Below are 16,029 nucleotides of genomic sequence, written 5' to 3'. Positions count from 1 at the left end.
ACCAGCACCACCTGAGGAGCACAAGCCCCCAGCACAGCTCCTGGAGGAGCAGCTGGGTGAAGGTACAAGCACTGGAAGGGGTGTGGGTGGCTTTGTGACTCCAGCCACAGTGGTGAGGAGACGATGGGGGGACCCCAGCCCCAGGGGAAGCCCAGAGGGGATGGAAAAGGGCATGGGAACATGGCCTGGAGCAGGGACCCCTTGCAGGGACCCTCAGGCTGTGACTGTGTAACCTCAGCTCACCCCACATCCTGTGGGACAGAATACTCAAAAACATTAAGGCTCGCAGCAGCAGATGAGCTGATTCAAGCACAAAGAAGGCTAAATTAAATAGTTCACCCCGCTTTATTACTCCCATGGACAAGAGACCCTTCTCAGAAAGAGGGTCACATTTAAGTCTCAGGCAAAACAAGCCGTGAACACCAGAGGTGGCATCACAAAAGTGGCCCAGAGGACAACTGATGTCCTATTCTCACAGCTAGAGGACACAACTAGTCCTGGCCTTGCTCCACCTCCCTCACCCTGGCACTCCGTTGATCCCTGCTCCATCACAGAGCAGCAGGCACAAGGGTAGAGCAGGGATCCATGCCTTGCAGTGAGCTTCAAGTCAAGATCAACCTCAAAGAGAGGAGCTGAATGGGACACACAGCACTGGACACATAAAAACCACAAATAAGAAAGGAACCGGTCTGCACGGTGCTCAGGGCAGGGCAGGTCCAGCACCTTCTGCCCAGCTCAGTGCATTGTGCTCCAGCATCATGCCAGGAGAGGCAGGAAACAATCCTGTAGAGAAAGGTCCTGGTCTTGGAGCTACAAAGGGCCAGATTTGTGCTACATGGGAATTCACAAGGATCTCCTATGAAAGTACCATAAATATCAAGTACCAAGCCACAGTGGAAGACATCATTCAGCTCAAGCATCATCACTGAGCTGGGTGTGAAGAAGAGGTATCCTGAAATGCACCAGTCTAACAGGACCCATGCTTAGACCACCCCACCCTCCCAAGAGACCTGGAGGAAGGTGCAGTTCATACTCAGGATGTTGCCCCAGGAATCCAGCATCCACCACCAGGACAGGCAAAGCTGCCATTTCTCCACTTGGAGATATGCAAAGGAAAGAGCCCATCAGCACCCACTCCATCGCTCAGTTCATCACAAAACCCTACCCTGAAGCCTCCTCAGAAGTCAGGCTTGTGTTAGCATCCTCCTGCTGCAGGACTTCCCCTTTCCTTTTAAAGTCATCATGGAAAAAAAAAACCAACAAAGTCTGGCAGTCATAAGAATCCATTTGCCGGGTCAAGGCAGACCAAAGGACTTGGAAGCGTCTGCCTCAATCTGCAAAGAGCCTGGAACAGCAGCTCAGACGTACGGGCTACCTCGTTCGAGTCTATGGCTCATGAGCTACAGGAGCCTGCACACATGTAAACAGAGACTATGGCATCACTACTGCAATTGGGAAGAGGGATTGCACCAGAGGAGCATCAGCTCAGGCGCTGCTCTGGCCCAGGACAGTGTCACTGGCAGGCAGAACTCAGGCAGCAGAGGGGCCAGGTAGGCCCCATCGGATTTTCAATTTGTCTTCCAACAGCAGCACAAGCAGGGGTCAGGCCACCCCCTCCAACAGCCATGCTTGCCTGGAGGTGCCAGCAGGAGTGTTGAAGATACATGCTCTTTTTAGGACAGCAGCCAAAATTCAGCCCAAGTGAGGCCAAGGGCACAGCAGCTCCCCCCCCACAGGCAGTGGCCATTTCCTCCAGCACATCAGGGACCCGGGGCTGGGGCACAATCTCTGAAGTCCCCTTAGAGATGGGAAAGGAGCAGCTTGAGAGCAGCACAGCTGAAAAGCCCAGCGGCAAAGCAGTGCAGGGACGCTCCCAGGTGGGGCCAAGGAAGTTCCAAGGGGTTCCTGGATTCCTCCTACAAAGATGCCACCAGCAGTTCCGGACATCAGGATAAAACACCTGGAGCAACGGATGTGGTGGGTTTGGGGCAAAAGTCTCATGAAACCCCCAGGAAAGCTTGAGGCCGGGGAGGTGGGAGCTGGGTGCTAGATGAAGGTGGAGTCCAGCTGGCTTGTCTCATGGTTATTGCGGGCATGAGCCTCAAAGAGCTGCTTGATCAGGGCAGATTTCTCCTGCTCCAACTGGGTGATGCGCTCGCTCTTGTCAGTCACCTCCTGCGTGGGGCAGAGGAAAATGCTGTTCAGGAGGAGAACACCACCATCTGCTGTGCTGCAGGTGCTGGGATGTGAACCCCAGCAGTGAGCATGGCCCCGACTTCCCCAGCAGCCCTGCTCACAGATGACGGCTGCAACATCTGCACTCTCTGTGACCTCCATTTATTCCATTCCTGCCCATGGACCATCACCCAGCAAACATCTGGACACAGCTGCATGACAGAGGGTCTCCATGTGCAACCCATGTGCCCTTCTCTGAGATGGCCAAGGTTGGCCAAGCTGAAGGAACACTTTCCACTGCCTTGTATTCCTTCTGTCCATCTCATTCCCCCCTCCTCTCCCAGCCCCCCTCCTTAGAATCTCCTTCCCTTTCTCACCCCTCACCTTGGTGAGAAGCCGGTTTTGCTCCTTCAGCATGTTGATGGCTTGCTGGGAGCCTGCTGAGGCTGGGGACACCACAGGGACCAGCCTGCTCAGAGCTGAGGAGGGGTTTGCTGGCTGCAGAAAAGATGAAGGGAAGGGATGAGACATTGAGCCTCCTTCCCAGAGGCCCACCCCAGCCCTTCTCCAAAGCCAGAATCTGTTTCTGTGGCACACAGGGAACTGAGAGAAGCCCAGCACAGGATTAAGATCCCAGCACAGGATCTCAGGCAGGCAGGCAGACATGGAAAGCATTTCTGCCAGGAGCCCAGTGGGACAGTCAGCTCAGCAGGATTGTTTCCTTATTCACTTGACAATGTCTACACCTTTTTTTGGATTTGCTTTAGCCTCCCGTATACCTTGAGCATCCTCAGCCCAGCTGGGGCCTGGCTGTGCTGTCCTCTGGGCCATTCCCATCCCTCCTCTTGCCCACAGAGCCAAGTCACCTCCCCAGAGCCCAGGAGGCAGCCCCGATGTCAGCCCAGCCACCACAGCGGGGGATGACAAGGATCTTGGGAGGACAAGGACAAAAGGGACATGAGCTTGGGACCCGACACAGGACGAGCCCCAAGCTCACGCAAACAAAGGTGCTGATGTGGTGCTCTCACCTTGCCAGCAGTGGACAGGAGGTCACCCAGGCAGCGGTTTACTTCCTGCAGCTTGGGGACCAGGCGCCCCAAGTGGCTTTGGCTGCCCTCTGTTGGAAAGTCCTGGGAGATGGGGAGGAAGAAGAGGCTGGGGGTTACTATGGAGCTGGCTCCAGGTCCAGCCAAGTCCCAGCCCACTTCTCCAAACCCACAGAGCAGCCCCAAACCCTCCCAAGCAAGTGGGCACCTCAAGAACAAGTCCCATACTCACCGCACTGGTTTTGTTCTTCCCCAGAAGCCTCTGGCGTTCCTGCATGAACTGGATGTGCTGGTGGTACCACTCCCAGGCACACTCGACCAGCTCCAGACCCTGCAGCAGGAAATCCTTCTCCTGTTCCAGCTCCTTCATGTGCTTCAGCTGCATGACAGAGGATGCAGATGTGTCATCCTGTTTCCACCAAGGCCTTGTCAAGCCCCAGGAGCTAGTTTCATAAGGCACAGGGATGAAGATACAGTCTCAGCTCCTTTCCCCATTAAAGACTATAGAGGAGTGGGCTGATGGCTGCTACCTGATGCTGCTTCAGAAGAAGAGCTCTCTGGTTTGGAAGAACAACTGAGGCAGGTGAAGGACAATCAGGCCATCTCTACCCTCTTGCTCCCCACTGACGAAGCAGGTTTCTCCACCTCATATTTATTCAGTGACACAAGAGCAGGGCCTACAGCCACTTCCCAACACTGTGAACCTCAGCCAGCAGCACAAACACACCCGGCTTTGGGTGAGCAGTAAAGACCCAAGCTAGATGTGCAGACTGGAAGCTGCACTCTACACCCCAGGCACCTCTGAGCAGAGCACAGCATGCCTTTCTGCTGAGTGTCTCTGCTGGTCTTTCAGGTTCAAGCACAAGCATCACCTGGAGAGGATGTGGGGACTTTCATACACCCAGAGAGCTGCTACTTGGGTGTCTGGGGCTCCTGTCCACAGACAAGCCCCTGGGACATGCAGAGCAGGCGCAGCCTACAGCCAAAGCTGCTGTAGGACAGGCAGCCCAGCTCCTCGACCAAGAGCAGAGCTGGAGCAGGGGTCTGTGCCACAGGGGATGCAGGGACCCTGCTCCACTGCCACCTTCTTCTGCTGCCCCTCAGCACTGCGCTGCCACTGGCAACTGCAGAGGTGGTGGGACAAGAAGGGACATCCTGAGAAACAGAGCAACTGGTGCAGCAACCCTTTCATCAGCCATCACTCAGTGAGCCCAGGGCTCCTGCTCCCCTTCCCCTGAGCAATGCTGCCCTGTTCCACTGGCCCCTGCCCCCCTGTCTCCATGCCAAGAGTATGGGGAGCTGACTGCCTTGCTGCCTCTGTTGTGTCCTCTGCCACAACACAGCCTGGCTTCCACTGCCCATAGCACAGACTGGGCTCCAGGAGAACCTCCTCCAGGCAGCAGTGGGATTTTGATCACCCAGAAGCTGCTGGATGCTCAGGAACCTCTCCTGCTGCTTTGGACAGCATCTTGAGAGGGGTGATTCAGCTCAGAAGTGGCCCTGAACAGATCATAGAAACACAGAATGGTGAAGAGCTGGAAGGGACCTTAAAGCTCCTCCAGTTCCAACCACCTACCAGGGGCAGGGACACCTTCCACTAGAGCAGCTTGCTCCAAGCCCCTGTGTCCAACCTGGCCTTGAACACTGCCAGGGATGGGGCAGCCACAGCTTCTGTGGGCACCCTGTGCCAGCGCCTCAGCACCCTCACAGGGAAGAGCTTCTGCCTAAGAGCTCATCTCAGTCTCCCCTCGGGCAGGTTAAAGCCATTCCCCTTGGCCTGTCCCTACAGGCCCTTGTCCCTACCCTGGAGACATGTGAGACCACACCAAGACCTTCCTCAGGCCACTAGCACTTCCCATCCCCACTGCCAGCCCTGAAGCGCCTCAAGTGCCCCACACCAGCCTCCTCCCCACCTGGATGGACAGACTGACCAAAGGGGACATACCCAGAGGAAGAAGCGCAGAGCCTTGATGCTACGCAGGCTGTTGCTGAGGGGCATGAAGAAGGTGCTGTATGTGACAAGGACTCTCACCCAGCTTGCGCTGCAGGCAGCCACCACCTGGCCTGCTCCAGTCCCACCAGGCTTGCTGGCCAGTTTGGAGACTGGAGGAAGAGGCAGCATCCCACAGAGCAGTGAAACACCACCAGGGACAGAGGGCATCTCTCTAAGGATGGGAAGTTCTGGGGCAGTGGCAGCTTCTGGGGCAGGAAGAAGACAGAGCGCTGCACTTGGCTGCTGCTGCCCAGGGTAGGAGGGGAAGGGACAGTGCTGTACGCTGGGCTGCAGACAAATGGAAGCGCTCAGCCTCATACAGAACATCTCATCCAGCCACCCCTGTGGCCATGGAGAAATGAGGCCGATCAATGATGGTCTGGCTGAGAACAGCAGCTAAGCAGACACCAGCAGTGGTGGTGCAAAGGGTCCTGGGCTGCAGTACAGCCCCACACCTCTGCTGCTGCTGCTGCTGCTTGGGATGAACCAACCCTGGTGCACCTAAGAGTGCTGGATGGATACCAGTATTCCCAACCTCCATTAGGCACTAGACAAATCAGCCTAATCACACCTGAGAGCTTTGTGTCTTCTGGGGCCTAACATACTCCAGCATGGGGAAGAAGGGAAGAAAGGCAGAGGGACTCCTTCCTACTGCTTCCCCAACAGCCTGGGAAAACAGGCAAGCCAGAGCTCAAGGCAGTGGTGGGCTCCAGCCTGGAGCTGTACTCACAGGGAAAAGCCTTGCCAGGGAAAGGAGGAACCTTCCACTATCCAAAACAGTAACTTCCAGCCACCAAAACCCAGAGAATCAGTCCCATCCCAGACACACACACACCCCTACATAACTCCTTGCCAGGACCTCTCATTAGAGACCTCCTCAGCCCAAGAGCACCCCAACCCTTTGCATGGCTGCAGGCCCAACAAACCATGAGTGTGCACAAGCCCCTTCTCCTCAGGCCAGGCTCTACAGCACGTTATGTCCCCCAGGGCCAGGCCAGGCTGTAATCAATGCTGCCCAAGCCACTGGTCAGCCCCACTGGGCTCAGGGTGACACCAGGGTGCAAGGAGTGGAAGCGCAGAGGTGACAGCAGCACCTCTGACACCAGCCAGAGCTCATCCCGCCAGTCACGCACTCATCCTGCAGGCTGGGTCCTGGCTCTCATCCCAGGAAAAATCAGCTTGAGCTTGTGGACAACATGCCCAGGCAGCTCCTCCATCCCATTTCAGAGCAGTGCAGATCCCTTCATCCAGGGATTCTGATCCAAGCCTCTCCACACATGCATGGAGAGGAAGGCAGAGCCCTCCATGCTGGGCTGCCCAGCTAAATTCAGTGCTGATTTTTCTGCATTACTGGCAAACAACCTCTCAGGAGCCACGAGAATCTGCATGCTTGAGCTCCAACCTTCAGAGCACAAGCGGTGGGAGACCCAGCCCAGCACCACCACTTGCCAGCACAGAGCATACCTGACCTCCACTGAGTACTTGAGGGGCCCAGAGATGCACCTGCTCCTACACCTACATGTTTGCTTTTCCCTTCCCGGGATTTTGCCCACTGGTAGGCACCTGTGCAGTCAAATGCTGGCTCCACAGACTGACCTCACTCCAGGAGAAGGCAGGGGAACACATGCCTCTGGCCCTGTCTGGCACGATTCAGGATGGAAAGCACCTCAGAAGCAACAGCAGGACCTCCACATACATCAACAGAGCTTTGTATGCCCAATATCAGGATCTGCCCAACACCCCACAGTTCACACATGCAGGACTGGGCAGTGGGGAGCCACAGCCCAGAGCTGGTGTCAGTGGTGAGGGACCCTGTGACCCACCTTTCCACAGGGACCAGGACTTCCCCAAGGTCTGTGAGTGTGCTGAGGCGCTGGCACAGGGTGCCCAGAGAAGCTGTGGCTGCCCCATCCCTGGCAGTGTTCAAGGCCAGGTTGGACACAGGGGCTTGGAGCAAGCTGCTCTAGTGGAAGGAGTCCCTGCCCGTGGCAGGGGACTGGAACTGGATGAGCTTTAAGCTCCCTTCAACCCAAACCGGTCTGGGATTCTATGATATGACCAAGGTCCCCTTCACTGGAGCCTGTGGCAGGACTGTCCCCTTACCATGCTGAAGTCCACGCCATTGGTGATGGTGTGTCTCCGATGTTCTGCACGTCCTCTCTGATGCCTCCGAGCATCCCCAGCCCCTGGATGGCCACTGTCTCCCTGGGACTGCCCAGCAGCTTTAGCATCACCACCTGTAACAAAGGAAAGCATAAGGCCACCAGCTGCTATCTGCAGCATGGCCTTGCAGACATGGCAGGGAGCAGCTGAGCAAAGCACCAGACCAGGTGCCTGCTTGCAGGCAGAGCAGGCTTCAGCAGCAACTTATTTGGCTGTGCCAGGTTGGCAACACACCTTGGTCATCTGCAAAAAGCAGACAGCTTCCAGGAAATGCTGTTTCAGTCCTAGCACAGGCAATTAAACCATTACCAACACGGGCTACCCTTGTCCTGTCCTCATGAGACCCCTGGCTCCCACTCAGTGGCACAGGCTCTGCCCAGAATCTGACTCCTGAAGGCATCTCCTGCTTGGTGATGGGCTTGGCCATGCAGACATTCTCTCCCCAAAGCCTGTGCCTGTGGCCTAACCATGAGTAAATCAGGCTGTAGGTTTTCCAAAATGTTATTCAAATCCCAGCATCCCACCCTGCAAAAGACTGATCTCTTACAAACACGACACTGGTGCAAATCCAGGCATGACCTTTCTGCAGGTTTTCATACTGGCACGTTTCAGGCTAGATCAGCCACCTCCTGCCCATGTTGCCTGTTTGCCCAAGCAGGTATTGGCTGGGCACCTGCAGCAGAGTCAGTACAAGCCCCACATCACCCACCTTGGGGAACTCACCAGGAACAAAGCCCTGCAGCATGGCCAAGGCCAGCTCAGAGCCTGGTTCTGGCCAAGCACCGCCCCAAACCACGGCACCAGAGCAGCCAGCACCATCTTGACATGCCTGGGCAGCGAGTGCTCCACCTCCCTTTGTGCCAGCTCCAGGCAGACCCTGTCTTGTATCCAGCCCTTGCTGCTGCAGACACCTCTCCTTGAGAGTCTCTTTCCCAGGCTGGCCATGGCACAAGAGCAGCAGAGAGGCAGGCGAGCAGCACGGAGGCAGGCAAGCGACGGCAGGCAGAGACAGCCAGGGAACACGCCTCTTCCTCAGGACTGCTGCCCACCTATCTCCCAGACACCCTTACCCATCACCACATCTTCTCCCCCATGCAGGCTCCCAGGCACCAGCGCTGCCTGGCACAGGTCCAGTGTGTTCTCTGCTGCATGGGCACAAAAGGCAGCAGGTACCAGGACAGGGCAAGTAGCATTCTCCAGGCTGGCACCCACAGCCCACAGCTCCACAAGGCTCCTCAGCCAAGCACATGGACACAATGAAAGAGGGATACAGAGCAGGAAAGGACAGCACTGGGCACAGAACCACTCTCTTTCACCTTGAAGGCAATGAGGTCTAGGAGAGCTGCACCATACCGGGGCTGTCTGTACTGCCAGTTTCAGCAAGAGGAGTTGGACCCTGGCTTAAGGGGCAACAGGCCACGCTACACAAGTGCCCTGCTCAGCCTGTCATGCTGTGTCTCTGAGGAAAGAAGCTACTGTGGCATGGGAAAAATCCTCTTCTGGTTTACCATGGCATCCTGCTTCTCCTACCAGCAAGAGCATCATCATAGACAGGTCTCCAGCATGTCAATAAACACAGTCTTTGCTGTCACCCATGTTGTTTTTGTTTCATACCCCCATATCACCTGGCAAGACCACTGCAAATACACGCATGCTCTCCTAGCAGACCTGTAGCACATCCTGTTTGGGAAGCTGAGGAACAGCCCCGAAACTAGAGCTAGCTTCAACAGGCAGAATCCCAAAGCAAAGCTAGGAACACCTTTGGGAAACATGTTAAAAAGGTTTTCATGGCTGTTAATTGGAAGCGCCAGGTTGAGCTGAGCTGAACCTGCAATAAGAAGGTGCTCCCTGGTCAAACAACTGAGCTCTGTGTACCTGAGCTGACAATGTAGTGGCTAAACCAGGACCCCTGCTAATGAGCCGAGATAATTTCATCTTTGGCAAAGAGCAGTTCCAGCTCACCAGAGCTGGATGAAATACAGCCTCTGCCACTGCAGGGCACAGGCCCAGCATTCTCCAGCCAAAGCAGGTGCCCAGGACCGAGCAGACACCTCATGGTCATTTACACATTTACATACCTATCCTTGGCAATGGACAGTAACTGCTCCCTACAAACCATCCCCTCCTGCCTGCAGGGGCCACCGACACTCCAGGCAGCTGACAGAGCCAGGCCACCCCAGCAGTGGGGGCCAGTGCTGTGCAGGGAGGAGGCAGCAGTGCCCAGGACACCACAGACATCCTGGGCGAGGCACATCCTAATCTGAACTTCCTCAGGTCTCAGCTCACAATGGAACCGCAACAGTAAAGACCCCAACACCAAGACACTTAGATGCTGCTGTGACAGGCCACCAGTAGTAGGGAAGCCATCACAGAGACTTTCCTGGCCAGCAACTTCTCCAGTATCAGCCTCACCGTCCCGGCAGATGTTGTTGGCTCCCCAGAGAGCCAACAATGGTGGCCAGCAGTGGTTCATGGGCTGCCCCAGCACTGCTGGGCTGATCACAGCCCCAGCCTCTGCCATCTTGCTGTGAGTCCATCCAAATCACCTCTGATGCAGGCAGATGTCCCTGGACCAGAAAGCAGAGCTGGGGTGGCATCCTGTGAGTACCCCCTTCCCCCAAAATGCAGGTTGGGAGACTTTCTTCAGACTGTGTAGTTGATGAGCACTGATCCACCATCTCGCTGCCCTTGGTTTGGTTCTTACAGAAACTACCTCAGACAGCTGAAGGCTCAGAGCAGCCTCAACCCCAAATGATAAGTTTAATGGAGACAGGTCTTTCGGGATCCACAGGCAGCTCTCGGCACATTTCTCCACAGCAAGAGCTGTGTCCTGCCACAGCAGCACTCAGCCTCGCAGCCTGGTGAGAATATCTACCCATTCATCCACACCTTGGGAAACCCTCGACAGTGGGAGGGAGCACTGGGCAGCTGTGCAGGATCCGGAGCTAAAAGAAACAGAATAACTGAGTTATGATGTTTGCTAAGCTGCTGAATCCAAGTGAGATTCCAGCCCTTTGCCAGAATAGGGCCCTGTGCTGCAGGAAGCTGGCAGCAAAGGCTGTGGCACAAACCCTACCTGCAGGCTCCAGACATCAGTATAACATCAGCTTACGGCGGGAAGATCCTCAGCAACCATGAAGCTGCTGTAATCACCTGCTCATTCCTTTCTAGGGCAGAGCTTTCCATTTGCTGTTTATTTACCAAGCAGGATTTTTGTTCAGGTTTTTCCAGATTTACTCTGTTGACAACAGAAGAACCAGCCTGCTTAATAATATTGCCCTAGACGAAGCTCCAGTAATTAGTCTGGAGGCAAAATGGAAAGCAGAGAACCTCAGCCACAGTTAAAGGCTTCTTCTCCACCCAACAGAAGAAAGGACTGGGAGGGAGCAGGGGAGAAGCAAAGGCAAATCAGCCTAACTTTCCCAAGGTTGAGGCAGTCATTGCGCTCCAGTGTTGAAATAACAAACACCAGCTCCTCACACAGACCTTCATGTCTGTAGATCTCAAAGCACTTCACAGATCATGGGCATGTAGGGACAGGCCAAGGGGAATGGCTTTAATCTGCCACAGGGGAGACTGAGATGAGCTCTTAGGCAGAAGCTCTTCCCTGTGAGGGTGCTGAGGCGCTGGCACAGGGTGCCCAGAGAAGCTGTGGCTGCCCCATCCCTGTCAGTGTTCAAGGGCAGGTTGGACACAGGGGCTTGGAGCAAACTGCTCTAGTGGAAGGTGTCCCTGCCCGTGGCAGGGGTTGGAACTTCATGAGCTTTAAGGTTCCTTCCAACACAAACCAGTCTGGGATTCCATGATTCTATCTAAAGAATTATTACCTGCATCAGATAAACCCAGAAGCCTGGTTTCCTGATGACATCACCTACTGACTAGCAACAAACTGAGATGCCAGTCAAATCACCTGCCCCTTGCCAGGGTCAGGGTCCCACTGGGGGTGGCAGACCCAGCACAGGGACTCCAAGAGCTCACAAGGACCTCAGGTGGCCTCTGCAGAGCCTGGCCATCAGGACACCACTGGGGGACAGCAAAGCACAATAAGGGGAGACCTTATGCCTTTCCGTACTTCAAAGGGGCCTATAAGAAAGATGGGGAGAGACCTTTGAGCAGGGCCTGTTGAGACAGGATGAGAGATGATGGATTTAAAATTGGGAGATTCAGGCTGGATGTGAAGAAGAAATTCTTTACAATGAACGACTGAATGGTGCAACACTGGCACAGGTTGCCCAGAGGTGGTAGATGCCCCATTCCTGGGGACATTCCAGGCCAGGCTGGATGTGGTTCTGAGAAACCTGATGTAGTTGAAGATGTCCCTGCTTATTGCAGGGGCGCTGGACTAGACAACCTTTGAAAGTCCCTTCCAACCCAAACCATTCTGTGATTCTATGATCTCTCTGATGCTACTTTCCCATTTAGCTATTTATTCTCATAATCAGTGCTGCGGCATTATCCAAACAAAAAAGGTGGATCAGGCTTTCCTATATTTTTGGTCCAAAACACAGATGAAATGGTGAACCCAGTGTCTGAGGGCACAGCACAGCACCCACTCAAGCTCACGGCTGCTCCGGTACTGGGGCTCCTGCTGACGCAGGCGACACTCCGAGATGACCATCGGCAGCACCAGAAGGTCACCGGCAGCCTCTACGCCGGGGACAACTGCGAACACGTTATGATAAAGCCCTTAATTTTTCCTGTCACTGCTATGAACAGACAGGCCCGCGTGAGGAGGGGTGCGAAGGGAAGGAAGCACGAACCCGAGGCAGGCGGAACGGCACTGGAGCCCAGGTCAGAATCATCGGTAACTTCTCGAGTTCGGCACCCGGCTCGCGGGTCCGAGGCGATGCTCAGGCCTCGCAGGAGCCTCAGTGTCACAGCCGCCCCCGCCCGATCCCCGCTCACCTCGGCCGCGGTGCTGGCCGTGCCCCGGCTCCCGCTGCCCGTTGCTCTTCCTGCGCCGCTCCTCGGCACAGCGCGGGCTCGGCGGCTTCTCCTCGCTCCGCCGCCCGCCGCTCTCCGCCGGGGGGTCAGCCCCGGGCAGGGAAGCGCGCAGCCCCAGGACGAACCTCTCGAAGGTGAGGTACCCGCTGGCCGGTGCCGCCCGCCGCAGCCCCTCCATCACCCCGGCGGGCAGCTCCCGGGCTTCCGCTCCCCGCCAGCGGGACTCGATCTCCCGTAGGTGCACGTAGCCGCGCCGCCGGTCATCCAGGATATCGAAGAGGGTGCGCAGGCTCTGCAGGAACGCCCGGGGAAGACCCTCGGTGCCGGCGGGGAGCGGCCGGTCTCCGCGCTCCAGGGCCATGGCCACCGCCGCTGCGGCTCTCGAGCGTTACTCGCCTCTCCGGCCCCGCGCTCCTATTGGTTGGTGGCGTTGGGTCCCGCGCTCTCATTGGCTGGTGGCGGCCGGCCGTGCTGGCCATTGGCTGAGGGGGAGGACGAAGGTTTTGAGTTCCGCGCGGTCCCCTCCCCACGCTCCATCGGGGAGAGGATCTGAGATGGGGAGGTCCCGCCCACCCATCCCGGTGCCGGCTCCGGGACCCGCCGGGAGGAGCCTCTGCCTGGCCCTCAGCACAGATCAAACCCCCGTTCCCCGCCCGGCAGAGCTGCACCGCTGCTCCCGTTGACCGGCAGAACTGCGGGAACCACTGCCCGCGCCCGACGGCAGCGAGTGCCTCTGCTGCCGGTGGCAATAAATAGAATCACAGAATCAACGAGGTTGGAAAAACCTTTGAGATCATGCAGTCCAACCATTCCCCAGCACTGCCAAGGCCACCACTAACCCATGGCACTGTGGGCGTCGTCTCCACGGTGTGTGAATGAACACTTGCAGGGACGGTGGCTCCAGCCCTGCCCTGGGCAGCCTGTTCCAATGCCTGAGCACCCTCTGGGGAAGGAATTGTTCCTCAGCTCCAGTCTAAACCTCCCCTGGCCAGTTTGAGGCCGTTTCCTCTTATTATTTGTTCCTTGGGAGTAGAGACCGCACCCCTCCTGGCTCCATCCTCCTTTCACATAGTTGTAGAGAGTGATAAGGTCCTTCCTGAGCTTTCTGAGGGTTTGCACTTCAAAGACACTGTAACCTTGCAGAAAGGAAAGCAGCTCTCTTAAGCAGAGATACTTGAACACCTTACATAGAATCACAGAGTCTCAGGCTGGTTTGGGTTGAAGGCACCTTAAAGCTCATGAAGTTCTAACTCTGCCACAGGCAGGGGCACCTTCCACTGGAGCAGCTTGCTCCAAGCCCCTGTGCCCAACCTGGCCTTGAACACTGCCAGGGATGGGGCAGCCACAGCTTCTCTGGACACCCTGTGCCAGCGCCTCAGCACCCTCACAGGGAAGAGCTTCTGCGGATGATCTCACCTCAGTCTCCCCTCGCCTGCTTGTCTTGACCATTTCTTTCCATAAATTTCAAGGACCTGTCCTACCTGTTTTGAGATCTCTGCTTGGCATAGTCGTGTCTGACTGAACAGGTTCACACCTGCTCAGGATACAGGGAGAAGGAACTGGTGCATCAGCCCTCCCCTTTCTGCTCCGGAAACAAGGCAGTGAATGTGATGCTGCTCAACTCTGATAGCATCAGCACATGGGCTGTTCTCAGCAAAAGATAAATCTTCAGGAAAAAGTTATTTAGGTTTCTCACACATTTGGACTTGATGGAAGAGCCAGGAATTCAATATGACTTTAATGTCTCTTGTTCAATTTCCCTGCCTGGCAGGTCCCACCAGGACCCAGCAGGAAAGCAAACAGACACCAAAAATAATTCCTGCAAAGTATTTCAGCCCAAATACTCTCACTCCTCCATGGGGTGCTTTCTGCTCCAGCAGCAGGGAGCAACTGCCCAGTGCAGCCCTGGTCTTACTCTGCTTTCCATAGCAAAGTGTCCTGGAAAGGCTGTTATGGGAGAGGCTCTCATCCTTGGTGTGAGCAGGTGAACAAGGTTTAGGAGATGTTGAAAATTCTTGGAAAAGTCTTCCCCCCCCCCCCCCCCCCGAATAGTTTATTTCAGGGCCGGCCCAGACTCTTCTGCTCAACAGCCATCTTTGTGTTGGGTTTGTTTTTAATCTAAACAACATAGTCATTCAGTTCTTCCTCCAAACTACTGGGAAGCACCAACTGCCAACTGCCATTCAAACCTCTCTCCCTGCTGGCCTGCAGGCACACTCACAGCTCCAGTGTGGTGGCACTCAGTATATCACTTTCCCTCTCTGGGAGGCCATGGAATTTCTGATGTTCCCAGGAAGGTGGTGGCAGGCCAGTGTGTCCACCAACCAGCCTTCCCACCCCTGGGAGGGGAGGTAACAGGAGCCACACCAAAAACCCTGCAGAGCACTGGAGGAACAGGTGGTGGAGACTGGGGCACCTTCCTACATGACACTGGCCAGCTACAGGTGATGCTGGGTGACTGTGGCAGTAGATGAAGCCCCATGCTGACTACAGGAGCATGTAGGGATTCACGTGTGAAGCTTGACTCTGCACAAGACACACAGTGATTGCAGCCATGGGGCTGACTATGTTCAAGCAGATGTTTACAGAGGCCTGTAAGGACAGGTCAAGGGGAATGGCTTTAACCTGCCACAGGGGAGACTGAGATGAGCTCTTAGGCAGAAGCTCTTCCCTGTGAGGGTGCTGAGGCGCTGGCACAAGGTGCCCAGAGAAGCTGTGGCTGCCCCATCCCTGGCAGTGTTCAAGGCCAGGTTGGACACAGGGGCTTGGAGCAAGCTGCTCTAGTGGAAGGTGTCCCTGCCCGTGGCAGGGGGCTGGAACTGAATGAGATTTAAGGTCCCTTCCCACTCAAACTAATTTTGGGTTCTGTGTTGTTAACTTCTGCTGCTGCTTTCTTCTGGTGGAGAGCAAGGTCTGATGGGGAACCAGCTGCATGTCTGTGTGCTCTCTGCACGCTTGCTGCTGCCTGACAGGTGGACCAGCCAGCACAGCACAGCCCTCCTCTGTGTATTGTACTGACAGTCTCAACAGTGCTGCATCCAAAATGAGTTGGTCCTCGGGCAGTGCAGGTTACCAGACCATACCCAGGAACAGTTGGTCAGGGCTTGGTTAAGACCAGACCAGGAGCTGTGCACACAGCAGTCCAGATGCCAAGTTCTGGTGCTCCCACAGCTGTCCAATTCATTCAGCACAATTGCTGTTAAACTCTTCTTCCAGCCCCAGAGCCAAGGAGTGACAGGAATCAGTTCCAGTAGGGTACCAAAGTGTTAACCCAGAAACACATCTGTAAACCTTTGGGCAGAGGCTGAAGGTTGCAAGGGCCACGTGGTTGGGGAGACACAGCAGACCTTCCCTTGGAGGGCGGCTATCTTGTTTGATCTTCCCAGCTCTGCACTGACATCTCATTTTCCATCTTGCTGCTTGCAGGGCGTCCCGAGGACCTGCTCTGTTTGCTCTGGAGGGGGCCAGCTGCTTCTCATAAAGTTGCTTTTCTTTCCTCCCGACTGTTTTTCCCTGCAAAGGGCCTTGAGCAGGAAGTGTGGTGGCTGCCTGGTGGCTTACAGGCTGTCACGAGGGCTGGGAGAAGCTGAGATCAGCTGTCCAGAGGGTGGGGGTTCTGTTTACTCACGCTGCAACATGCCTGATCCGCAAAGCAAGGACTTGTGTTGGTAGGAAATGTCAGTCACTCGTGTGGCGTCACCTTCCTGC

The 16,029-nt window shown here is 55.8% G+C and overlaps 1 protein-coding gene across 1 annotated transcript; it reads right to left on the bottom strand.

Annotated features, from left to right (window-relative positions):
• Nucleotides 1–326: 326 nt before the first annotated feature.
• On the bottom strand, nucleotides 327–12,719 carry SAPCD2 (suppressor APC domain containing 2). Its single transcript, XM_057410594.1, has 6 exons — nucleotides 12,283–12,719; nucleotides 7,318–7,451; nucleotides 3,454–3,600; nucleotides 3,204–3,305; nucleotides 2,560–2,673; nucleotides 327–2,175 (listed from the first exon to the last, which is right to left on the bottom strand). The coding sequence occupies exons 1-6, from the start codon at nucleotides 12,680–12,682 to the stop codon at nucleotides 2,047–2,049; spliced, it is 1,026 nt and encodes a 341-aa protein (XP_057266577.1). The 5' UTR covers nucleotides 12,683–12,719; the 3' UTR covers nucleotides 327–2,046.
• Nucleotides 12,720–16,029: the final 3,310 nt, after the last annotated feature.

The sequence above is a fragment of the Pezoporus wallicus genome, unplaced genomic scaffold (assembly GCF_028554395.1).
Source record: "Pezoporus wallicus isolate ANWC-B61680 ecotype Strahan unplaced genomic scaffold, APGP_CSIRO_Pwel_v1 contig_8071, whole genome shotgun sequence".
Taxonomy (NCBI): Eukaryota; Metazoa; Chordata; class Aves; order Psittaciformes; family Psittacidae; genus Pezoporus; species Pezoporus wallicus.
Note: the sequence above shows the minus strand (reverse complement) of the source record. Positions and strands in the feature narration are given on the sequence as shown.

Coding starts and splice junctions, on each gene's coding strand:
- SAPCD2 (XM_057410594.1), bottom strand. CDS start 12,682: ATGGCCCTGGAGCGCGGAGACCGGCCGCTCCCCGCCGGCACCGAGGGT. Junction 7,452..12,282: donor CGGCCAGCACCGCGGCCGAG/GTGAGCGGGGAT, acceptor CCTTTGTTACAG/GTGGTGATGCTAAAGCTGCT. Junction 3,306..3,453: donor GGAAGAACAAAACCAGTGCG/GTGAGTATGGGA, acceptor CCCATCTCCCAG/GACTTTCCAACAGAGGGCAG.